This window comes from Emydura macquarii, unplaced genomic scaffold (genome assembly GCF_026122565.2).
Source record: "Emydura macquarii macquarii isolate MOO-44397 ecotype Brisbane River unplaced genomic scaffold, CSIRO-AGI_Emac_v2 contig_1876, whole genome shotgun sequence".
NCBI classification, from domain to species: Eukaryota; Metazoa; Chordata; order Testudines; family Chelidae; genus Emydura; species Emydura macquarii.
This window is the reverse complement of record NW_027132013.1, coordinates 4270857-4297723: the sequence shown is the minus strand read 5'-3', so window position 1 is coordinate 4297723 and position 26867 is coordinate 4270857. Positions and strand designations below refer to the sequence as shown.

At 41.6% G+C, this 26867-nt stretch overlaps 1 protein-coding gene across 1 annotated transcript in view; it reads left to right on the top strand.

Annotated features, from left to right (window-relative positions):
* Nucleotides 1-26867, top strand: part of SHANK2 (SH3 and multiple ankyrin repeat domains 2) — a 621534-nt gene that overhangs the window by 88208 nt on the left and 506459 nt on the right. The window contains exons 5-9 of the mRNA XM_067557524.1: nt 15360-15563; nt 19227-19298; nt 20832-20940; nt 21235-21386; nt 22259-22426. Coding sequence (XP_067413625.1) covers nt 15360-15563; nt 19227-19298; nt 20832-20940; nt 21235-21386; nt 22259-22426 — 705 coding nt within the window. The remainder of the gene's footprint in view (nt 1-15359; nt 15564-19226; nt 19299-20831; nt 20941-21234; nt 21387-22258; nt 22427-26867) is intronic.

Genomic DNA, 26867 nt, shown 5'->3' with positions numbered 1-26867 from the left:
CTTTGCTTTTGTGCGTCCTGATTGTTTGTGATTTTAACAGTGTGCCTTTAAAGTTGCTCTCACACAGATTTTTTATATTTAATTTCCTCTGTGTTTTAAGGAGAGAAGTAAATAATTAAAAAAAATTCCAAACTACTCAAACTGCCGTACTTACATAAGTCACTTATAAGTTCGTTGAATCAGTAAGTGGCACTTAACTAACTCGGCTTGCATGCACAGTACATTTATGTTTAAGGCCTTGTCTATACTAGAGACCTTTGTCAACCAAAGTCAGCTTTTTGCGCCAAAACAGTGGTAGTGTACACACTGCAATCAGCCCCTGCTAACCCAACTCCCCTCATTTTGCAACAAAATAAAATCATCTCGAGGAGAGGCATAGAGCTTTTTGCGCCAAACTTTTAGCAACAAAGCGTCAGTGTAGCTCACTGCGCTTGGTTCTGTAGTGGTAAATGGCCTCCAGGAAGTGTCCCACAATGCCCATCCTGACCGCTCTGGCCATCAGTTTGAACTCTGCTGCCCTGCAGCCATCTGCCCCTTCCCCTTTAAAGTCCTGGGAATTTTTGAAATTCCACTTCCTGCTTCATTGGCATGGAGAGCTCACATCTCATCTTCCAAGCTGACCATGGCGGCTCCATGCACCAAATGCTCTTCCACTTGGAGCACACCGGAGCTTCTGGATCCAATCAGCATTTGGGGAGAGGAGGCTGTGCAGTCCCAGCTTCACTGCAGCCAAAGGAACTTCAACACATATGGTCAAATTTCTCCTTTAATGGCGGAGAAGGGCTATGAATGGTGGTATGAAAATCAAGGAGCTGCTCTAGGGTTATCAAAAAGCTAAGGAGTCAAACGTCACTCTGGTGCAGGGCCAAGACCTGCTGCTTCTATAAGGAGCTCGCAGCCATCCGCAGCAGTGACCCCACTTCCGTCACCAAGAGACCAGTGGATACCTCCACAGGCCTGGAGGCAGTGGACACCAGATTCAACCCCAATGAAGAAGTCATGAATGAGGAGGTTGAGTTGGAGGATGATGCAGAGCAGGGGGCCAGGTCATTTGCTGACATGGAGAGCCAGGACCTCTTTGTGAACCTGGGGGCTTCGAGCCAGGCCCAGCCCTGGCATGCAGGATGCAGGAGAGGGGAGCTCGGGTAAGTGATTTTTTTTTGAGCTGATGCTGCTCGGTTACATGAGGTAAAGCTGTCCTTTGCTTTGTTGCATTATACAGCTGGTTGAAGAGATAGAAATGCACAAGAGTAGCTGTGTTTGCATGTGCTTCCCATTCTCCTGTTCAGCTAAGAAGTGTGGTGGAAAAGTGTGTTAATGCACGCTGAGATTTTCAGGGAATCCTCCAGAGAGATCTCTAGGAAACTTTCCTGGACGTACTTTCCAATTTTCTGCCGGAGATTCCTCAGCAGAGCTGTTTTGTTTCTTCCTGTAGTAGGAAACTTTCCCATGCCAATCAGCAATTACTTGTGCAGGGACCAAAGTGGCACACAGGCAAGCAGCATAGGGGCTTGGTTTGAAGCTGATTACATGGAGGAGATGCACCCTAGCATCCCTGCTTACTCTCAGGAGTGAGATATTGGATTCTGCGGCCCCCACCTGTGGAAAAGGGTGGAATTTTGTCCTTCTTTACTTGCAACACTACCCCAAGCAACTACCCAGAACCTTTTCTCCAGCTTGAGTGCCCCCACCCCCTGGGCACAATTCACTGTGCCCTGGTTGATCGTCGAGCTGTGCGCTTGCCAGGGGACAATGAGAGAGAGGTGTATTTTGTAGTAATGCATCAACGCTGTTATTGCACCACAATTGTTCATTGTTTTTGTGCTTCTACAGATGTGCCCTTGATGGGAAAACCATCCACACCTGCCAAGAGCCAGTGGTTAATAAGAAAACGACCACAGAGGAGCAAAGAGGAGATGTTCCAAGAACTCCTCCAGCCCTCTGAGACAGGAAAAAAAGAAAAAGAAAAAAGGCCATGGAGACACACAGTGTCTGAAAATCAGAAAATTGATAGGCAGGCGAGGAGGGAAAACCAGGAGCGAGTGATAGCAGGTCATGAGCGTATGATAAAAGCCAGGGGGGTGCAAACAGAGCTGTTAAAGTCACTCATAACGCTGCAGACTGAATTTATGCATAGTCGTCCCCCCTTGCAGCCAATCCAGAATTGCTTTCAATGCCCTCCCCAAACTCCACCCACACATTCCTACCAAACTCCTGGTTAGGGGAAGTTGTACATTAAAAAAGGAAAATAGGAAAAGATGCAGTGAACATGATGTTCCAAAAAGAGAAATGGTGTCAGATGTTGGGTAAAACAAGACACTTTACTATTCCAGAACCTTGACTCCAGAGATATGTGGTACTGCAATATCTATCTTAGGCTATGTCTACACTACCACCTATGTCGGCAAAACTTGTCGCTCAGGGGTGTGAATATGCCACCTGAGTGACATAAATTACACCAACATAAGTGCTACTGTGCATAGTTTACGCCGCTTGCCGGGGGGAGGGGGGGGTTATGCTGAGAGGAGTGCTCTCTTCCCTCAGCATAGAGTGTCTTCACCAAAGGCTGCAGCGGTGCAGCTGTATTCAGTATAGCTATGCCACTGCAGCGCTGTATGTGTAGACATGGTGTAAGGAGCAAATGAATATTGTAACGTGAGGGTAGCATAAGTGGCAAAACTAGGCCTGAGTTAGCATAAGTAACAGTAGCTAGGCCCAAAATAACCTAGACATAACCTCGGGAGGAAAGCAGAAGTAGGCTGACCGCAGAACCAGTTGAAACCAGCTAAGGGCTAGCCATAGCAATAAACAACTGACGTCAGCTTATTGGGGTGGTCCCTAGCTAACAGCCAATAAACTAATAAAAAACAAGTATTAAGGCCCAATCCCTAAGTGGATTGAAATACACATCACCTATTGTTAGGTGAAGCTTATTGCAGGGTTTAGGAGGAAAGGGGTATATTAGGGACCCCCGGGCACCGCCTTGTCGAGGCTCTCCGTGGATCTGTCAAGGCGCTAGTGGATGCCCCAGGCAGGTCAGTTTCCTGGTTGCAACTCGCTTCATAGGGTGAAGAATGGGCCTCCTCACCCTCTTGCTGGTAAGCGCCTGACTCCCAACTGTAAACAGCTTGCAATAGTTTAAGATTTGTAACTCTCATAGTTTAAAGTGCTAATTAAATAAACTACTTGCGCGGGTACTTCCTTGTCCGGCTGCTCTTTTCTCACAACCAAGATCTAAAAATATGAACCCTCCATCTCGGCGGAGCACACATGGCCTTAAACTTCACAGGCCAAATCCTACAGTCCTTACTAGGTCTGCCTGAAGTCAAGGGGAGATTTGATAATGGTCTGAACAAAAGCTGCACCACTGGAAGGATCTGAGATAATGGGCTTTAAAACAATGAAATTTTTATGTAGGCAAAAACTATTTTAAGTTGGACTCTTGATAGTTAAGGTTCCTGGCTTCACAGGCAGAGGGATACAAAAATAATCCCAATTTTAAAAAATGTAACAAACATTCCCAAAATTATTTTTCTACAACATACAGGGCAAATATGAATATATAGAATGACCTCACAACTCACTTTTTCCCCCATTACTAGAGAATAACCCAAACTTGTGCTGATGAAACCTTTATATCACATTTTACCAATATGTATTTCCTATGCATCGCATCCTATCACAGAATCTGAATCTCTAATATAGGAGATCCAAGCAAATGTTAGCATCTATAATGACTCAGTGGCCTTGAAGAACTTTCTTTACCTCCTTTTTTCTGTGTTCTCTACTAAATTCCTCTCTAGGAACGCTCTGGACAGTATTATAGAGTCTAACTGCCTCTCACATAACACATTGTATTCAGATTACTCTTAACTTATGGCTTAGACTTCACTTTGCTTTACAATTCCTTTACATCACAGATTTTCAAAACCTATTCTCTATCAAATAAAGCCAGTTTTCCATGTGAGGGATTTCCTGCGTTCCACCGTGATTCTGTTTAGCCATGTGGAGCAGCTTCCTATTTAAAACAGTTTCCAGTTAACTTTTCTAAAATGGTTTTCTCTTCCCTGTCTGCTTGAGGAATGAAAGGCAGTTCTGAAAGAATGGAATAAGACTCTACCTTCCACTCACTAGACTGAAACACTTATTGTCACTTTTAAGAGTTTGAGGAAAGAGAGCAAACTGCAGTTCAGTGATATAGGATTTTGCTTCAAGTAGTGAAAACTTTGATTTTTTTTTAATGACAGCATGTTTGAAAGTAAGGCAGAGTTAAGAAACTGAGGAACAAAGTTTGATTTTAAAACATCATTATAAATTATAAAAATCATTATAAAAATTAAGTCAAGCTTTACCTATGTCCTGACTGGTTTCTACAGACCACAGAGTCTTTCTGAGCTCAAGCTCTCTTGCCAGCCCATTTGGTGAAAGAAGGTGATATTTGAACACATTTGCAATTCCCCTTTCTCCCAGCCTCATCAGCTGTTCCATGGAGTGGTACTGACTGAGGTCTTGGAGCAGACAGCCCTTAAGTTGAGATAAAGGTTGTGCCTGTAAAGTGGCTATAGAGGGACCCTGGGCACACCATACAGCTGTGGAGGGTTTCTGTGTGCTGTTGTGGAGGATGGCATTCGGAGGGACCACAGGATCAGAGTCTGTGGATCTACTGGTCCTAACACCACACAAGAGTGGTACAAAGGGGCTCTGGCCACTATTCCAGCCTGTAGACTGGGTTGTGCTATACCACTCTCCCTAGCACTATGTGGAGAAGGTGGATATTACCTCTCCACCTCCATTCTTTCCCTTCAATCAAATGGTTTTATCTTAGAAAGTAGAGCTGGATTAAGGGCAGGTTGGCACTTAAAATGGTGCATTAGCGCAGCTGCGCCACTGTAGGACATAAGTGAAAATGCTTCCATGTCGATGAGAGAGCTTCTCCAGTTGGTGTAATTAATCCACCTCCCCAAGAGGTGATAGCTAGGTCAATGGGAGAAGCTCTCCTGTTGACATACCACTGTCTACGTGGGGTGGGGTGGGGTTGTGGTTAGGTCCGTATAACTGCTTTGCTCGGGGGTGTGGATTTTTCACTCCTCTAAGCAATGTAGTTATATGGATATAGGTCTATAATGTAGACCTGACCAAAAGGTATGTCTACAGTTAAAACACTACAGTGTAGACACTACCTACAATGATGGGAGTGTTGTAATCTACCTCTCCAGAGGTGGTAGCTAGGCCGCCGTAAGAATTATTCCGTTGACCTAGTCCTGTCTATATCAGAGGTTAGGTTGGTATAGCTACATCTCTTAGGGGATTTGTGGATTTTTCACACCCCCGAGAGACATAATTGTACCAATGGAGGGCCAGGTCTGTTGGCACTACACATTTACTTCAGTGTAACTAAGTTGCTCAGGGCTGTGAAAAATCCAAGCTTCTGAGCGACATAGTTATACTGAATTTAACCCCCCATGTAGACAGCTCTCTCGCTGACATAGTTATTACCTCTCGTGGAAGTGGAATTATTAAACCAATGGGGGACCTCTCTCCTATCTGCTTAGAGCATCTTCACCAGATGCAAATGTGTAGTGTAGACCTGCCCTAAGCTCCTAGTGGAGACTAGGCCTAAGATAATTAGAAATGGACAGCTCATCCAGTTACTGTGCCACAGTCAGTGAACTCACTGTAACGAACTGGGGGAAGTTCGTTATGGCTTTAGTTAAAACCTTATAACTGTAAGCATCAGTCCCCATCCAAGACAAAAGGAGTGTATGAACCAGTTTAGGAGCTTTTGTGTGTGTATGCGTGTAGGAAGGCAGAAGAGAAAAAAGGTTGAAAAAAGACAAGAACAGAGAGAGAGAGAGAGGCACAGGCAAGAATGCCAACCAGTAACCTGTGAACACAGTGTGACTCTGGGAAAAGCTACAGCTTTTGTATTATGACAACAAATGTAGAATTGGGTGTGATGGCATAAGGGGAATGAACCCAGCTCAGCGTAGCTCCTCTTCTCTTCACAACAGGGCACTAACAGACAAAGGCTCCATGTTACACTTACACTTTGTAATAGTACCAGGGCAAAAAGATTATTGGGTTAAAGCCATGTCAAGTCCTTGGTCTCATCAGAAGGGTGCACTCTTTAAAGGAGCAGAGGACTACAGTAATTGAGGAAGAGTTTGAGGACATTGTCCAAGGGATGAATGTTAGATAAAGGCCAAAGTCAGGTTTAGGACAGAAATTTAGCTGCCACTAAACTGTCCCTTAAAAAATAATGGCAAGGAATGCTATTTGTTGTATAATAATATAATCATAAACAAAATCCCTCTGTATGAACAACTGTTACACTCTCAAAGCTCAAATGTGTGAAACAGTCTTTTAACATGCGAGATCAAGACCCAAAATGAGAGAAACAACGATAAATAATAGCAGGAAGCTTGAACTGACGTGTAGCTAATTTCTTCCACACAGAATGGGTTTTCCATAACATAGATAAGTTCATGGAGAATAGGTCCATTAATGGCTGTTAGCCAGGATGGTCAGAAAACACCATTCTCTGGCTGTCCCTAACCTTTGTTTGTCAGAAGCTGGGAGTGTATGGCAGGGGATGGATCACTCGATGATTGCCTGTTCTGTTCATTCCCTCTGAAGCACCTGGCACTGGCCACTGTTGGAAGACATGATACTGGGCTAGATGGACCATTCGTCTGACCCAGTATGGCCATTCTTATGTACTTATGTTCCTAGTTTAATCATTTCAGAATTTCTGAAGCCAGTATTCCGGCAATGAAATCGTACTAGTTTCCCGTGGGATGGCTAGAAATTTCTGTGTGAATAATGATCTATCCTATAATGTGTTATATTTGAAAGAATAAATCCACTCTTAGCCTCTTTCATGTGTGTGCCCTGCACTGAAGTGTGAAAGACACTGTAAGGCGCTTACCTAAAGAGCAAAGTTCTCTACTCCAGTACAAAATATTCACTGAAAATGGAAACCTGCTCTGCAGCCTATTGTCTCTCCCCTTTCCCGAGGCAAAGCAATGTTGAGTGGGAAGGGGGGTGGGAGATGAATAAGGCCTTGTCTATACTAGCACTTATGCTGGCAAAACGTTCATCGCTCAGGGGTGTGAAAAAAAACTACCCCCATGAGTGACATTAGTTTTGCCGGCATAAGTGCTTGTGTAGCCGCATGATGTTGACAGGAGAGAGCTCTCCCTTCGACATAATAAAACCACCTAAATGAATGGTGGTAGCTATGTTGGCGGGAGAGTGTCTCCTGCTGACATAGCACTGTCCACAGAAGCACTTTTGCTGGGAAAACTTACGTTGCTCAGTGGTGTGTTGTTTTTTGTTCACACCCCCGAAAGTTGAAAGTTTCCCTGGCATAAGTGCTAGTGTAGATGAGGCCTGAAACAGCAGAACAGTTATGTGCAGGGTAAGGGAACAGAGGCTAGTAGTGCTCAAAGAGCTCTTTGCAGTCTTTTGCATTGATCCTGCTGGGCCTTCAGGCAACACACACTCCCTAGGAAATGAAGTGAAAGAAAAGATCTGTGAAAGGTTCCTTAGTATAAGCTGCCTGGTGTTCTGATCCAAAGATCCTGGTGTTCCATGTTCTGATCCAAAGAAGCTTTGCCTGACCTATTGAGTGAGGAAGGTTCAACTCAGACATTGAATGTTATTAACATCTGTGAGCTGGTGAAGTGAGTTGCCATTAGTGGAATGACAGAAGAGTGTTTCTGCTCCTAAGACATCCCTCTGGTTAGACTGAGAGAAGCTTTGGGTCTGCAGCTGCTTTGTGCAGGTCAGCTTAGGATCTCTGTGTCGGACTGTGTTTTATAAGAAGCACTCAGTTTGCAGTCCCCTAGAAGTTTCAACCACTGCTGCTGTTTAAAATTGTTTCCTGTCTCACTGCACCTCCTAACTACACCTATCTGCCAGCTTGGATCCATTTGAATGTAGAACTGTCAAAAATCTTAGCTGAAGCATGCATGTTCTAGCAGGAATGCCAAGGGCACTTTCCAAGGCCTCAGAGGGCTCGAGGAATGAGTGTTGTAGGATGTTTAAAGTGTTGAGGAGTAATCTCACTGATTTTTGTGTGTGAGTGTGTGAGCTGTAATATGCCATACTGGAATTGTTCTTAGATTCAGAATGATGCTGGTTGTGTTCACATCCTCCTGAGAGTTGGAAGCACTAATTGATTACATCAGATCCAGTTGCTAGTAAATAGGTGACTTCAAAAATCCAGATCAATACCCCCAAAGCCCTTCATAGACATAGGCTAGCTATCTTGGTGGAATTAGGGTTACGCATGGATCTGTCCTGTAGACTCAAAGTTGGCATTATTCAGTTTCAGTATTACATATTTCTGAGGGCATAAGCTTTCATGGGCTGCAACCCTCTTCGTCAGATGCAAGTGGGTTGCAACCCACGAAAGCTTATGCCTGCAGAAATTTGTTAGTCTTTAAGGTGCTACAGGACTCTCATTGTTTTTGCTGTATACAGACTAACATGGCTATCCCTCTGGAAGTATTACAAATGTCAATCATTCAAAATGCTGAGACACTCCCCTCCAAAAACTATAATCTTGATATTAATTTAAAAATTATGACGAATAAATATATCACATTTTGTTTTTTGGCCTGTGTCGCATTGTCTCGAGTAGCTCACGGCCATGAGTGCCAACCTCAGGTCAGACTATCAAAAACCAGGGCAGACACCCCAAACTGATTGTATGTTCTATAAACATAGAATCATAGAAGATTAGGGTTGGAAGGGACCTCAGGAGGTCATCTAGTCCAACCCCCTGCTCAAAGCAAGACCAACCCCAGCTAAACCATCCCAGCTAGGGCTTTGTCAAGCTGCACCTTAAAAACCTCTAAGGATGGAGATTCTACCACCTCCCTAGGTAACCCATTCCATTGCTTCTCCATCCTCCTAGTGAAAAAGTTTTTCCTAATTTCCAACCTAGACTTACCCCACTGCAATTTGAGACCATTGCTCCTAATTCTGTCATCTACTACCATTGAGAACAGCCTAGCTCCATCCTCCCTAGAACCCCCTTTCAGGTAGTTAAAGGCTGCTATCAAATCCTCCTGCATTCTTTTCTTCTGCAGACTAAACAAGCCTAATTCCCTCAGCCTCTCCTCATAAGTCATGTGCTCCAGCTCCCTAATCATTTTTGTTGCCCTCTGCTGGACTCTCTCCAATTTGTCCACATGCTTTCTGTAGTGGGGGGCCCAAAACTGGACACAGTATTCCAAATGCGGCCTCACCAGTGCCAAATAGAGGGGAATAGTCACTTCCCTCGATCTTCTGGCAATGCTCCTACTAATGCAGCCCAATATGCTATTAGCCTTCTTGGCAATAAGGGCACACTGCTGACTTATATCAGGCTTCTTCTTCACTGTAACCCCAGGTCCTTTTCTGCCAAACTGCTGCCTAGCCAGCCAGTCCTCAGTTTGTAGCAGTGCATGGGATTCTTCTGTCCCAAGTGCAGGACTCTGCACTTGTCCTTGTTGAACCTCATCAGATTTCTTTTGGCCCAATCCTCTAATTTGTCAAAGTCACTCTGTATCCTGTCCCTGCCCTCCAGTGTATCTACCACTCCCCCCAACTTAGTGTCATCTGCAAACTTGCTGAGGGTGCAATCCACCCCATCCTCCAGGTCATTGAAGAAAATGTTGAACAAAACTGGCCCCAGCACTGATCCCTGGGGCACTCCGCTTGATACCGACTGCCAACTAGACATCAAGCCATTGATCACTACCCGTTGAGCCCGATGATCTAGCCAGCTTTCTATCCACCTTATATTTCATTCATCCAACCCATACTTCTTTAACTTGCTGATAAGAATACTCTCGGAGACTGTATCAAAAGCTTTGCTAAGGTCAAGGTATATCAAATCCATTGCTTTCCCCACATCCACAGAGCCAGTCATCTCATTATAGAAGGCAATCAAATTGGTCAGACATGATTTGCACTTGGTGAACCCATGCTGACTGTTTCTGATCACCTTCCTTTCTTCCAAGTGCCTCAAAATGGATTCCTTGACGAGCTGCTCCATGATTTTTCCAGGGATTGAGGTTGAGACTGACTGGCCTGTAGTTCCTCGGATCCTTCTTCTTCTGTTTTTTTGAAGATGGGCACTATATTTGCCTTTTTCCAATCATTCGGGACCTCCCCCAATTGCCATGAGTTTTCAAAGATAATGGCCAATGACTGTGCAATCACATCAGTCAACTCCCTCAGCACCCTTGGATGCATTGCATCCGGCCCCATGGACTTGTGCATGTCCAGCCTTTCTAAATAGTCTTGAACTTGTTCTTTCAGCACTAAGGGTTGCTCTCTGCCTTCCCATGCTGTGCTGCCCAGTTCGGTAGTTTGGGAGGTGACCTTTTCTGTGAAGACAGGGCAAAAAAAAGCATTGAGTACTTCAGCTTTTTCCACATCCTCTGTGACTAGGTTGTCTCCCCCATTCTATAAGGGGCCCACACTGTTCCTGACCTTCTTCTTGTTCCGAACATACCTGTAGAAACCCTTCTTGTTACCCTTCATGTCCCTTGCTAGCTGCAACTCCAGTAATTATTAATAATCAATCATATGATAGTATTATATAATATTATATACTATTATTTATTATTAATATTAATTACTATTAATCATATTAATTAATAATTATAAATCTAATTATGATTAATAATACTCATAGTTAGATTTCACCAACCCAGTAACAAATGTGAACTCCTGAAGCACTATAACAGTTTTACCATGGAGTCACTGATAGACTGGAGTGCCCAAGATGACTATCTTGCCACACAGGCAAGCTGAACTTAGTGATAGTGGTTGACATACACCAAAGATCACAAAAGATTCAGGTTTCTTCTACTCCAAAGAGACTGGTCACTTACCCCAGGTCAATTTGTACTTCACACCGAAGACAATGCTTGTAGCCAATCCTATAATAAATTAACTACAAATTTATTAACTAGGAGAAAGAAATGAGTCATTTACAGGTTAAAGCAGGCAACATATATACACAAATGAGTTACAGTCTATAGTTTCAATAGGTGACGGAGTTGTAGCAATCTGTCAGCACCGCATGTCTTTTAGGGCTAACCCAGGTTGACCCTGGTGATCTTTGCTTTTGTTCTCTAGCTCCAGCCCTGTGAGAGATCATTCAGCAAAGAGATGAAGAATTTTCATGTCAGTTATTTTTATTTCTTTCTTCCAGAATCCAAGCTGATGGATCAAGCTTCCTTGCACATGGCAGCGTCATGGGTGTGAAAGGGCTGTTAACTCAGTCTTTGTATCATGATGTTTCACAATGGCCCACTTAGTTTTGATAGTCCTTCTTGATGGGAGGGGAACCATTCCTCCTGCCTGGGTTCACAAGTTCGGAGTTGTCCAGTATTAAAGCAAAACTTACCTGTTACCTTATAGGAGGGGATACAGACATGAGAAGTAAGATTAATGCATGCAGCACCTTACAGTCATTTCATAGAGTCTAAAACACATCTTTACAAGTTAAACACCTATTTTGAACAATACTAACATACAGGTGAGCTGATCTAGTTTCTAGCTATGAATTTGTCAATGCTCAGTTGATGGCTACAGCCTTGGCAAGAGCTGGCACCTGGTCTATCAGTGTCACGGTCTGTCTTGGGGGAAATTCAACTTCCCTCATTTTCTGTGTGAAGGGCAGCATGGGAAAAAGCGCAGAAGTGCTCGTTTGAAAATAAATGGGCAATGGAGGCTGGCATCATATGCCGATTGGAGGCTAGAGTTGATATTTTGATACTGACTGAGAAATTATAGAGGGGAATAGGCCGTGAACACCTTGAAAGTGAAGACAAGCATCTTATGTTTGATAGTATTAGAGAAGAAGGAGCTAATGGAGAGATTCGAAAAAAGGGTTGAAGCAGTGGACTAGAAAAATCATCTTCGCAAGAGCGTTTTGAATGGATTTGAGCAGGACAAGGTTACATTTGTCAAAACCAGAGAGAAGGATGTTGCACTAATTGAGATGAAGAGAGCCTGGATGAGAATTTTAGCTATGTGAATGGATAGACAAGGCCATATTTTAGAGATGTTATGCAGACACAAGGAAAATGTTAGAACTGAACATGGAGAAAATGAATTTGTAATGGAGGAAGTTGGAGTGTTCATGGGATTTCTTCCAGTGATGCTCTGCAGTGTGAGAGCAGAAGCTGAGGAAATGGATGTTGGAGGAGGAGTCAGATTTGTAGGTTGATAGGGGAGACCTTGAGATATGATAGAGGGACAAAAGAGTCAAGCATGGAGAGAATCAACACCGTATTGATGAAAGAGAGAGAAGAGAGCTGAGGGCAATTAGATATGCAAAAGCTGAGTGACAGGGTTGAGGGGAGGTAGGAGCTGATGAATGATGCTGAAAGAGATGAGGTGATGATCGGAGAAAGGGAGCTCACCAACTGAAAGATCAGAGAGGTAGCAGCCTGTCTCTTGGAATCTGCCTTCCAGGACCCTTCTGAGAAACTGGGAAAATGTCTGTAATATCTTTTATGAATATTATGTGTGACTCAGTTTTCCTGTTCAGTTTTGTATGCTGCTTAACTGAATGTATATAGCTAAATGAAAAGAGCCATAAAGAGGTTGTTACAGAACCCATCAGGAAAGGTAACACAATGACAGAGAGAACTCACCTTCACATCAGTAGCTTCAAAAGAGTTAAGATAACAATGATCAGGCCATCAGTTGGTGGGATAATTCACCTAGCTTGCTCCATCTAGGATAAGCTGAGATCAAAAGAGGATGTAAACCCTAAAAGACCCTAGAAAAGGATGGGTTTTTTGGGGTGAGTTGATAAAGGCTGACCAGGATGTATCAGTCTGACTGACTGATAGACAGAGAGAGAAGGCTGTAAACAGTGTGGTATTCTTCCCAGTGCAGAAATGGGAAATAAGAGAGACTTGCCTAAGCTATGGAGTAAGGTAAAGCTTAGGTAAGGGAATACGGGTGCAGGCCTCTTTGTTTTAAATTTACTTCTCTAAGTGCTGTATACCTTTGGACAAAATAAATCATGCTTTGTTTTGAAAAGACTGTTACCGTATCACTGTAATGTACTGACACAAACTCCTAAAGAGAAACCATTGCAGGTTCTAATCCCAGATGGACGTGCTGAATTAGTCATGGTTGGTACCAGAAGGCTGTAACCCAGGTACTGGGCTGAGAATGGGCACATTATGGAATTTCACTCCAGGAGAGGTAAAGGCCTGAGGCCTGACATCCATGATGGATGCACTCAGAGAGACCCCCGAAAGGGACAAAAGTGTAGTTAGCCCAGTAACCATGTCCCTTCTTCTTCCCTCCCACTATTCTCCTGACCACAACATTCTCTCTCCTTGCCCTCCACATTCCCTGCCCCCCTATAATTTCCTTATATATCCTAACAGTAGCCCAGAAGCACATCTCAAAAAACTGCAGTTTGTACTAGTCTCAAAAAGAAAATCTGAGATGTGATTCTCAGTGATTCAGGTTCAGAAAAAGCATTGTAGAGTTGGATTTAAGCAGTATTCATGAGCCTACCATATTCCTTCAGTAAATGGGTGATTTCGTGATGCTATCATGGCAGCTTAGCTATAAAGTTTCCTGCCAGGGAACAAGGATGAATAGAGGATACCTCATTATCAGTGTCTATTGAACTTTAATTTGAGGAATAAGGAGCAGAATCAGAGCTAAACGTTGACTGCAATCCTCTAAATTGGAGTTTGTGAGCAGGTCATGATATGCACAATTAGTCAGCTTGCCATACAAATAATATACAGGGCCAGACACTACTAGTAACTCGTATTTCTATAGGGCAAAATCTTGAGAGATGCTGACGGCAAGTTGAACGCTTGCGATGCCCAGTGAAATTAATGGAGAATTGAAAGTCCTTTGTGCCTCTGAGGATCCAATAATGTTTTTCACTGATGGGAATATTGTCCCATAATGGAGAAACTGACTTAGAAAAAAGCATTGTCACATAAACCCATAAAGCATGGTACATTTTGCACTTCATTTAGCCATTTGAATGTGTTGGTTAAATGTATGAAATCAGAGATGCACACTTTCAGAACTGCATGGTATCTTATCAAGTATTGACATGTTTATCATTTATAAATCCACAGTGATCAGTTTTTTACATATGTGTGATTTATCTCCAGAGAATTTACAAAATACGTAACCTACAGATACTGCAGAGATGAGTCCTATAGAAAGAGTTGTAACTTAAGTTGCTACATCAGATTAATGAAAGCAATTTCCTTTTCCTGTAAGGTTTCGATTTGTATTTTTCTTTACTCTTCTGTTCTTATTATCTACATATAGAAATGTAAGATGAAGAATATAATTGTTCAGAAATGGCCTAAGGAGACATTATTGACATTTAGTGAAAAGCTGAGTTCTTATTGTTGTGGTCACAGTTACGGTTGTTATATGCATTTTTATTTTTTTCTTACTGGAGTTTATTGATCGAAACATTATTTGGGGAGAAGGATACTTTGCTTGGTCCCCAGAACAGCCCCTCTTTGCTACTTGGGAAGCATAAGGGGATCAAAACAGCCATTTAACTGGCCAGGAGAGAGACTGACATAGTCTGTCTGACCCAAAACAGGTTCTTTGCATATCCCATGTAGGAGGTGGAAGGGGCATGTCAAGGTGAGAGGAGGTGGCCATTGCACATAATAGAGGTAGCTGAAGATAAACTGCTGTAATTTAAGCCTAAATTATGTGGGGGGCTACATGGCTCATGAGACCAGACCAGAATAAAAAGGGTGCTTGAAGCTCGCTTAGCCTGCCTTACCTGGGTTGTACCAAGAGGTGCAGCATGATCACATGTGATCTATGAAAAAGAAAGAACTCATGATGCCCTGTGTTTTTATAGCATCTCTGTGTTTGATTTTGTTAAGGAATGGGTGTCTGAAATCTAATCTCCTTGTTAATGCAGTTCTTTGTTTTAGAATTTAATTAAATTTAGATTTGCAGTTCTTGTGCCGGAAGTGCTGACAAGTAAATACCAATGTATTTGTTTAATTTGTTATAGCTGATCTCAGTCATTCTGAGCTCAAGTAATATGCTTTATTCTCTTCCTCTTTGTCTAGGAAAAGTTGGGTGAACTGTATATTGTGAAAGTGTGCCTGAAAATGAAACATACAAAGTATTGCAGAATATTTTGCCTTATGTTTGAGCAAAATGTTCCACTATATATGCAATATATATTACATTTGTATTTAATTTCTGTGCACTCTTTGCAGGATCGCACAAAATTATTTATGTGGCTTTTTGTTACTTTAGAGTGATCTTTAAAAGTCTCTCGTGAGTTTTGTAACATGTTGTTATTTTGTTTGTCTTTACAGAAATGCATTAGATTTAATCCTGAAGCTTCCGTGTGGGTAGCAAAACAACAAATTTTATGCAATTTGAATCAGAGTTTGAAAGATGTTCTGAATTATGGGCTGTTTCAGCCTGCCAGCAATGGGCGAGATGGCAAATTTTTGGATGAGGAACGACTTCTTAGGGAATATCCACAACCAGAGAATAAAGGTGTTCCTTCCTTAGAGGTATTTTAATACAACTATAATAATTTTAAAGCTTTACTATCAGAAACATTTGTATTTACTGTATGACATAGTAAACCTTATTTGAGGTTTCTAAATGGATGTGAATTGCATGCAGGAAGTAGTGATTAAAGGGCTGATCTTGAAGCCTTGCTCACACAAGTAATGCTGTTTGCTTCGGTGGGATCAGGCCCAGTGACTTTTTGTAGTGGGCTGTACCAGTCCTGGAATACTAGAAGCCTCTGGGGGCAGCATTAGCCTGTTCCAGGATTTTCCTCAGGAGGAATACCTGTGGAACAGGAGTATTGATGGACAGAAAGACATTTCAGGGTAAAATTTTATGATTTGGTGGAGAAATCTAAGGTGCTAAGCTGTGCTTTAAGGGCCAGACTGCAGTTCCAATTGTAGGGTGGTCTGAAACTCTTCTCACCCCTCAGCCATGATGGGCTGCTGGTTAATGTTATTCCTGGACAGCCAGCTGTAGTCTTGAGCTAAGGCAAGGCATGCTGGGAAAAGGAGCTTTATAAATCCTGTCACTCTCTGATGAGTGAGAGAACTGGAAGGGCTGATGGTTTTCTCCAGAGGAAAGAGCATATAATACATTGCTTGACCTACTTTGCTCATTACTGATACACTGGAGTATGTAGCACATGCTGTAGCTAGGGCTTTGTGAAATCCAGAAGAGTGGAGAAAGGAAAAGCTCTGGTTTAGAAAAAAGACTATAAAGCAGAGTCCCCAGGGGTCAGGCAGAGAGAAGGGTGCAAGCCACTTCAGTGTGGCCCTTTGTTTGGCCTGGCTTAATGTTATCATGACTCTTCATGGTGACTTTCTTAACAAATTCACCATGTAAAACCGTGTGACAACAATTTGTAAGGAGCTAGAGGGGGAGGCGTGCATTCTAGTATCACTGTTGCCTTAATTAATACTTTGCCCACAAAATGTCAATGGGAAATACAGACTGTCAAACCATTTAAAACACCTGTGTACCAGGGTTCTTGTAAGGGATAGTGATGATGTTCTTTAAATTATCTGCAGGGAAGTCAGGGATCCAAAAGATACATTCTTATCTTTTTTCCTCTGTGAAGTGTTTGCTCTCTGACTTCAGGAAACAACTTGAAAATATTCCAGGGTAGCCCAAGAAATTCTTACAACAAATTTCAAACGTGAATAGGATGATATTAGAAATTAGAGAAGTGTGGGCATTTAAACAAAACTGAGAGAGGGGAAAATACTTGCTTGGAATTAGTCTAAGATATTGTAGCGTATCTCAGGGCTTGTCTACGTGGTAGAGTAATGCACACTATTGGGAGTGTTATTTTTAAAGCACACTAATGTGCAGTGTTTCCTACATGATGGGTTCCAATCCACCAGTGGGTTGCAGGAAGGTTCTAGATGGATCATAGGCCTAATGTGGAGGGGAGAACCTGGGGATGGAAGTTGGGGTGGGGTTGGAGAGCAAGCATGCCTGTACTCTCCCTGCAGTGGCAGCTCCTGTCCTGTGGGGACAGGGCTTGGCTCCCAGCTCCGAGCATTGGAACTTGGCCTAGGGGACAAACCTGAATGGTGCTTTGATCCTGTGCGTCAGGTCACAGCTCCCAGAGTGGGACCCACCATTTGTGAAACACTGCCCTAGGTATTCTTTAATGCATATTAGCAGGCTCTCCATGGACCAGTTATTGCACTACACATCAGTGTACTTTGGAAATCACCCACCCCTTTCCCGCCTATAGTGTGCATTACCCCACTGTGTACACAAGCCCTTAGTATGGGTAGTCTAAGTTTTGAGAAAAATTAGGGAAACGGGAGATTATCTTGAAATGTTTTTATATTACGGCTATTCCCTAAATTACACAAATAACTTTCTGATTTTATACGTAATACTTCCCACATTGAGCCAGTGTATTGCTCAGCTTTCCCTGGAGGAAGGCCAAAAACCTGTAGTTTACTGGAAAAATACAGAATTTGCAGATCTGACATCAATAGATTTACATTGGTGTAAAACCAATCGAAGTGAGAGAACTTACTCTACCAGTTAAATTCTGAGAGTCAGTCATTGATGTCTCTACTATAACCCTGAACAAAGTAAATAATCACTATATTTAAATCTACCATTTTCCCCAGTGCATGTTACAGTACTGTTTTAACAGTACAGGACTTGTCAGCAGAATTCCTCTATATGTGAAGTGAGGAAAGGATCCTTTTTCTCTGCAGTATTCAAGTACATGGCATGTAAGGGATAAAAGTGTTCTGCTTGAAAAGCTGGTATTCAGGCCTTTTGCAGTACAGATTCCCGATCCAAAACATACACTGCACTCTTTGAATTCTATCTAGTAAACAAAGATCTATTTTTGTCTCTGTTCACAACATATATTTACCAGTTCAGAGAAAATTGTAGCATGTTGAGGGCATGAACAATAGCTACAGTAGAATCTTAATGAACACAAAGAGACAGAAATACCATAAAAAGCTAATATTTTTAAAAAGGGAAGAGGGGGAAAGAGTGCAGAGTTGTAAAGTATTTTTGAAACTCAGACATAATCAAGAAAGATTATGGGCCAGATGGAGAAGGGACCTTGTGTAGTGGCACACAAGAAGCTTCCCCCACCTTGCACAGTCATGCAAAAGCTTACCCTTCTGGGGCACTCACACTGTCTGGGTCATGGCTTGACCCTCCTGCATGGGTGTACAGCATGGGGCTAGCAAACCAGAGGCAAATTGTCTACTACTTTAATTAGGATGAAGTAGATATGCGCCACAATGGCCAAGAAGCACAATGTCCCCAGCTCTCCTCCTGGGGCACTGTAGCTCCACACTATCCCTCCCCTCCCCTCTCTCCCCAGGAGGTGTTATAAATGCCACCATCTAGCCTTGTGAGAGGAGAAGTGGGGGTGAAATCTGTGTTTAAAAATACATTTTACATCAAAGCAAATTAATCACAGAAGAGCCCCAAACATTCTAATGAATTGTAAATTGTGCCGTGCTGGATCAACGAGAAATATATATCATGGTGTAATGGGGACCCCATGAATTTTCAGCTTATCTATCTGCTCTAGCAATAGTTAAACTGCTCAGAATAAAATAAGAACTGGCCTCAATTGAACCAAAGCCAGTCCTGTAACCCCCTATGCACAAGAGTAATCCTTACTCACATCAGATGTGCCGTTAACGTCACCAGCACTACTCTTACAAGTAAGGATTTTCAGGAAAGGGTCCTATTTCTGAGGTTTAGAAACATTCTGCTGATTTTTAAAAGAAATACATGTTTTAAATTTTCATGTACCTCTGCAATTCCGTTTTATGTCTGCAGCTGGAAGTGAAAGTGCTGAAATGTCTTTAGGGAAAGCTCTTCACATGGTATTTCCCGTCCATTTGTGTAGATTGAGGGGGTTAAATTCATTCCTCATGTAACTGCATTGACTTTTGTATACTTACACCAGGTACAAATTTGGCTTACAAGGATTGTAGAATTTTAATAGTACTGTTAGTTAATAGTACAAGCATTCTAACATCTTGGTATTTATTTAAACTGAACTCCAAAGCCCTTTTTTTGAAGTTTGCCCAGATCTACATTACTGTTAACAGATGCCACATTCTGATAATTTCTGATCTTTTTCACTATTAAATAAAATATGAAATTTTGACTTAATCTATTTGTTTCCCTGTCAGTTTCGGTACAAGAAGAGAGTGTATAAACAATTCAATCTTGATGAAAAACAGCTGGCCAAGCTTCATACAAAGGTATGTCTAATTTACTGGGGATGAGGGAGAGAATCCATTTTCTGAAAGATAGTATCTGGCAGGAAAAATACTAGTGTCAGATGCACAATGACCCTCTGATTAGAATCTTTTGATTCTAATGACAGTCTAAAAAATACATACAGCATGCATCCTGGATAGTTCTAGCATTGATCTTGCAGGTCTTTGTTCATGTGAATAGTCCCACTGAAGTCAAATGGATTGCTCATGTGAGTAAAAAAGCCTGCAGAATTTGGGATTTATATTCAATTCAGTTCTCAGACTTCTCCATGGTGTAGATCAGTGGTTCTAAACCTTTTTTGACCTAGGGAGCCCTACACTTAAATAGACAAACCTGCAGACCCCCAACCAGAGGCGACTCGTGTGGGAGGGGGCATGAAGGGTCACCTGCCCCTCCCCCCCAGATTTCTGCCTTCCATTTGGCCTTGCTTCCTGAAGTGCCGATGTAGCAGGACAGAGCAGTGGTGTCTTGGCTATCTGCTGCCTGATCATCGAGTTAATGGCTGTGTGAGACAGCCCCTGGCTGGGGGTGCTCTCTCTTCTACAGTGATGCTGCAATTTTTGGTTGCGCTCCTCTCCGCCCTCCCAAACTGGGTGGCCAGCTGAAGTGAGTCAGGGAGTTTAGGTTGCTGTCCCTCTCTGAGCCCCATCGCCCAGGGCTAACGCCTGAGTCCTGAAGCCTGAGTCTCCGCTGCCTGGGGCTTGGGCTTCAGCCCTCGGTAGTGGGGCTCCAGTTTTAGCCCTGGGTAGCGGGGCTGAAGCCCGGTCCTGGGCGGACCCCTTGAAACCTGCTCAAGGGCCATGGATCTCCATTGAGAACCAGTGTTATAGACCACATTTAGACAGCAGTTGTCTTGTGGATGCCTCCCCTCCCACAGGTGAGTGGACAACATCAAGCACATTTACATTCTTGTGACAACTAATGCAATTGCTTAAGTGGAGGAGTAATATTACAAAATTATATAATGTATTTTAGCACCTGGAAAATAAGGGGGAGATCTGCTTCAGGTGACCAGCTGAGCCCTCTGCAGACCCCCAATAAGTGTCTGTGGTCCAGGGGCTACAATTTGAGAACTTTATTTACAGTATATTTCACGTTTGACTATCCCATATGTTTAAAGTAATTTTATAAGAACTTTATATAATTATATAAACTCAGCAAGTTTTCACTATATTACCAGTTTTATAAATGCTGACAAACAGATCTTTAGAAGAACTTACAAGTTGATTAATTATGATCTATCAGTCTGATTTCTTTCTGAATAGGACTTCTAGTAATTTTTTTCCTGAATGCTGTAAACAGCATATTCTTATTTTAATTTTGACCATTGCATTCCATAGAATCTATGCTCTGACCGAGTACAATTTTAGGGCCAGATCCTCAATTGGTGTAAGTTGGCACTGTTCCATTAGGGTCAATGGAGCTATGCTGATTATACCGCCTGAAGAACTCAGTCATAACTGGAGTATTCCTCATACAATCTAAGGACTTTTCAGTCATCATTTTTGTTTCAGGCTAATTTGAGAAAATTTATGGATCATGTTCACCACCTCTCAGTGGAGAAAATCACAAAGATGTTAGACCGGGGACTGGACCCCAACTACCACGACCTAGAGAGTGGCGGTAAGAGATTAATGAAATTAATAACATAAAGTGGTACGCACCCTGGATTTGTTGTATAAACAAAACCAAATCCACTGAATCTATTGCCCTTAAAAGACCCAGTCTTAACAGAACCTTTGTGGTTCTGATATGTAGAGGGGGCAAGTTAATAGTTTATTATATTCTTAGGGTAGTGTTTTATATGTTTTATACTTAAAAGCTAACAATTAAAATATTTTTGTAAAGTTTGTAAATACTTTTTTGGGTTAAAGTTGCTTTTATTTTTCTCAAATGTTATATACTTCTCCTCTTTAGAAACTCCACTAACTTTGGCAACTCAGCATGATAATTCTGTAGAAGTGATCAAAGCTCTGAAAAATGGAGGGGCACATTTAGATTTTAGAGCCAAAGATGGAATGACAGCTCTACACAAAGCAGCTAGAGCCAAGAACCAAGTAACCCTGAAGGTAAATTCTTTCAGAGTTATATTATGCGTTATTTTATACAGAACAATATATAAAGGAAAATGCTCTGGAGTTAATTATCATATTGTCCTTAATGGATCTTTTAATTTGTGCTTGCTTAAGAATTTACCCTTGGGCTTTTGACTTTCAGGATTTGCATTCAACAAAGGGCCCTTTCATTTCAGAAGCTTATGTTTTTGGTGGAAAAAAGAAGTGATGGTGAAACTTAACCTTGTTCATTGATAGATGGTGTAAGATCTATCTGCAGGAAATAGGAATAGCGTTATTGCTATTTATCTGTCTTTGAAAGTGAATGCCAATAGCGTGGATTACACATTTTATTTTATTAATACTGGCCTCTTTGTTCTTTCTTCGTGCTCTAAGTGGTATTGTTGTCAATTTTGACATTCTAGATTAAATTTATGAAATTCCCTTACTTCCTTCTGGACAGGATTTCAAATTGCACAACATTTTTGGTAAGGCCCACTGCACCTGAAGAATGGCCAAAAGCCACAACTTCATTAAAACACCCATTTTTCAATTGAACTCAGTAACATGATGGGTAATGGGCAGTTTTTGCTACTCATTCTGTCACTGGAGCTCCTGCAGATCCCCTGAGCACCAAAGCTAGGACTTCTGCTAAGATCCTTCACATAGTGCACCACTGCCTGAATTCCCATGGGCCAGTGGCACTGTGCCACAGCTCTTCTGAGGCTGTCTGTACTGCAGCCCGTTCAGCCAGCTTGTATAAACAAGTAACAAAAAATGCCTCCTAGTAAACGCCACTTTGGAAAAGACTTTGAATATACAGAGTGTCCTTCAGTTATTTGCTCAGACATGCAAGTCTAATGTTCACAATTTATAATTACTTCTAGACCCTTTTAGAGCTTGGAGCATCTCCTAACTACAAGGACAATTGTGGATTGACACCACTATACCACACTGCCGTAGTAGGAGGGGACCCTTATTGTTGTGAACTTTTACTTCATGAACATGCTACAGTCAGCTGCAAAGACGAAAATGGATGGCAAGAGATTCATCAGGTATGAAAGCTTAATCTTCGTTAGATTTCATGTTTACTGCTGCTGGCTGTTAGGTCAGGAAATATGCATGCTCAATAGATTGCTTTTCCAGATTGCACATTCCTTTAGTGGACTCTTGGAAGTCTTAATTGTAGCATTTTGATAGCCATGTCCCACTGTAAAAATATTGCCGGATCTTTCTTTTTCAGATGCCTCTTTCAGTTTTGTTGGTAATGCTGCTAGTTTCTTTATACCAGAAATACCTTGACCTGAGCAGGGTGGATTGATTTAAATCACCAAGAGAAAATCATTGATTTAAATCAAGTTTCCCACTTCTTCTTTTCCCACTTCTTCAAATATTTCTTAAACAATGGTGCAAATCTGATCACTAAAACATGTTAATTTACAACTCAATACAGCATTTTACAACATCGAGGAGAGTATACTTTGTGTAATTTTTTAGATAACTTGGTTTGTATTCATTTAGGAAATAGTACATAATACTCATTACCTGTGTCAAGCTGCAGATGCAGCAGCAGTCCATTAGGAATGGTAAGAACTAAATCACACACACAAACACAACAGCACTTATATTTTATTAAACTAAATCTTAAATGTTACATAAATGTTTCACATTTGCTATTGCAGCAGTCTCCTGAGTTGCCTGCTGATGGCTGTCCTTAAACTCTTTTTTTTTTAATTTTCAAATTTTATTAACTCTAACAGACAAGTCATCACAACACTAAACGTACGCTGTCCTTAAAACTTCTACAACTAGCTCTCATCTTCCCCACTCCCACTGTCATTTTTATTCATAGAGTGAAACAGAAATACGAGTTTTCCTGCTTTTTCAACTCACAGTCGATTTCTTAGCTTTGAGTGAATAATACCAAACAATGAAAATATTCTCTCTGTGCCTGCAGAGGAAGCTACTGCTGTGAAAAATTGGCTTAGCAACTGATGGAACTCTGTTTCAAGGTGCCTGGCTAATGATTTACACCAATTCAGGGGAATGACTTTGTTTAAAACATCGTCAGTAAAAATGTACTGTTTAAATGGTTCCGCTCCAGCCCTGAAATTTATTATGATTGGCATAACTGAGGAGTGATTTTGAGATGCCCATGCCATGGCAGCATCATCTTCTTCAGAAGTTAGGTATCTATCTTTATATCTGGCATCGAGAATGTTTGCAAGAAAATGAGGTGGAGTTAGTGCTTGATCCATTCGCTTCTTTATTGCCTGCAGTTTAACTTTCTGGTGAGGTATTTCTTTCTTCAATGTCTCTTGAAGTGCCTTCCAAATTTCAACAGCATCAGCAATGCAGCAACAATGTATCTGAAGTTTGTTTAAGACTATGGATATAGGCTTCAATATACTGAGTATATCCTCTACATTCCTCTTTAATCCAATGTTAGATACTTTCGAGGAGATATTTCCATCTATTTTATCACGGTTTTCTTCACAAAGTTTTATGAGAATGGGCCAGTTCTTAATAAATTGTTCAACGCAATCAACCACAGAATACCATCGAACATCTTGAGGGTGAATTAGTTTGGATCCTCCTGCTCTCTTCAGTGAAGCTGAAGCAAAATGGTTGTTACAGAAGTATTTTGTGACTTCAGGAACATTTTCTTTTATTCCTGGAGAAGACATACTTAAGTGTTTGGCTAAAAGATGCATTAAATGGGCACTGCAGCCATATGTTGTTAAGGAGCATCCTTCCGTTTCTTCTTCTAAGTATCTTCTCATCTTTGCCATGTTTGCAACTTTGTCTGTGATAAAACTGCAGATATGACAGTTGAATTTTTGTTCACAGTTTAATTCATTTTTATGAGACTGTAAGTGTAGGTTTAGCATGCTTGTGATTAGATTTAATTGTAACTGTTATTTTTTAAACAAGCGATACATTTAGTATTTTATTGATGATTTAAAAAAAAAATCAAAGAAATCTAATTTAAATTTTTAAAATCGGATTTTTTTAATTTTTTTTTTTTTTAAATCATTGATTTTTATCCACCCTGGACCATTGTTTCATTGGTGGTAATATAATGAATTTGTGGACACAAATCCTCCATGGCTCTGGAATCCTTTAGTGTGCTATACTGAAGGATATTTCTCACTGGTTCAGAATTTGAGTTCTGCTTCCTGTCTTCTAGATAAAAAGTTTCAAGTGACATTTCCCCTTTCTCCATAATTGGGTCTCTCTGGCTGCTTTGCTCAAGTGGTGTTCAATATTTGATAGGCAGATACATCTGCTGCCATCTGGTCCACATAGGAAAGTGATTTAGGACCTTATTTAATCTCAGAATGCCCCAGGGTTCTGGTGACCTCTTGAGCTAGCTAATGGTGTAGCATGATTGTTTTTCAGGCAGTCATATAGTTTGTTCAGCTTTGCAACAGCAACCAGGAGTCTTTCTTTGGGAAATGCTAGGTGTCCTGTCACTGGATTCTATCTCTTTCTTCACAGAAATCCATATGATTTGGTAAGACCCTTTTTGGCTGAGACTTGTTTTTTCTTAGGCCTTTTCTCCTGTGTGTTCTCCTTATAGGCCTGAATTTCCTCTTAAGACTTTCAAATGAGGGATTTAGCAGCAGTGTGCTTAAAGTACATGAAATAGAGTGGTGTATTGTAGCATTCTAAGTCCAGTCGCTGAGTTAAGGGAAGGAGGTATCTAGCCAACAGGAAGTCAGCATAAAACCGATAACATCCTGCATTAATTGTTGGTGTTTCCCTGTAGGAGGCTTTAGTCTCTAGGCAAAAGGATGGGAAACATTGCCGCACGCATATAGTGTTACAGCATCAGATTTTGGGTCATTGTTGTGCACTAAAGTCATGAGAGAAGGAATGAAGGAAGCTCTGTGTGCATGTGTCTGTGTGTGCGTGTACACTAAAAACTATAGGAAAAAATGTCTTTCCTCGGTATGCTCTGAAACGGGGATCAAGTGTTGTAAATGGCGCCTCGGTCTTTTGCTGGATTGCTGCTACACAGGGCTGAATTTCTTGCTTGGTACCTGAGTCTCTGAGTTGTTGAGCATATTTACCTCCCACTGAGATTACTTGGATCGGATGGTGCTCACCACCTTACCAGTTTGGACTTTTGGAAGGTTTAGATGCAGAATTACCAATGGACTGGGAATAATGTTTTGGAGAGAAATAAAATAACTTAAAAAAAAGCAGTAAGATTCTTATGGAAAGTGCATCAGAGATACAATAGAAGCTTCTTTGATGTGTCTGTTCACTGGAACCACTAGTACATTTGAACATTTTAGCAGTTCCCATGTTCAGTGCACTTATTTTCTCAGTCTGTCTCTGTATGGATTAGTTTACTAATTACCTCTAAAATGAATTGGTCTGTTATATTTATCCATGTTTGCTCATGGGCAAATATCCTAGGAAGTCAAATCAGGTTTAGTAAGAGAGAGGTCCATTTTTCCTGCATCACCATAGTCTCCTTAGTACACAATTCTTTTCCTTCTTTTCTATGGGAAGTAGGAGGTGGATAGTTTGGATTTGGATCCCAACTTTTTCAGAGTTCAAAGGTATTCAACTCTGGTTTATTTCTTTGGATCCATCTCTATTAGGAAGTAAGAAAAAGGGATTTATCTACCATTGTCATTGGGATGGTGTGGGGGAGGATTGGAGCTAGGTAAGTAGTTCCTTTGTTTCTCTCAGAATTCCTGGTGACCGTGATGGGGAAGAGCTTTCCTTTCAAAGAATGGTCTCACCTGCAATCTCTGGAAATAAGAAGAATCCCCTCTGTATGAAAACCCAACTTAAAACATTTATAGTAATTATTTCTCTCACTGAAAGGAGGCTGTGTTTTTCCAAAACTATCTTCTTGGTTTTAATCCTAGATAAATCAAGGAAGGTTATATTTGGATTATGGGTTAATTGAGCAATCCATGCTCATTAAGCAGCAATGTCAGTATTCCTCACTGAAATGTGAAAGATGGCATTATAAAGCATTCCCATCTGTTATCATTTCTGAGAGGTGTGAAGTGACTTAGGGTAGTAAAGAAGTCATTAGTCACAACTTGGCTTCTACACATTTGCTAACTTTAGATCCAGATTCACAAAGGTATTAAGTGCCTAAACCCCCGATTTAGGCACCTAAATCGCTTTTCCAGCAGCCACTGCAATCCACAAAGCTCCTGCTTGGCTGCCATCTAATCCTAAATTTACTTAGTGCATAAATGTTCACTGTAAAATTTCCCTACGCACCTAATTTTCTGTGTCTCTGCATGGGCACTGCTGCCTCCCTCTAGTCATCTGGCTGCCTATCTCCGGCCTAAGCCCCAGTGCGATCCACAGCCATGGGAAGATAGGCGGGGGAATGCCTGTCTCACCTGCAGGGCCTAATCCTGTAGGCATGCACTGAGTGCACAAATCAGACCCCATCAAAAACCCAACTGATACTGCTTCCCTTCTATTTTTTAGTGGTTAGAGCACTCATCTGTGATG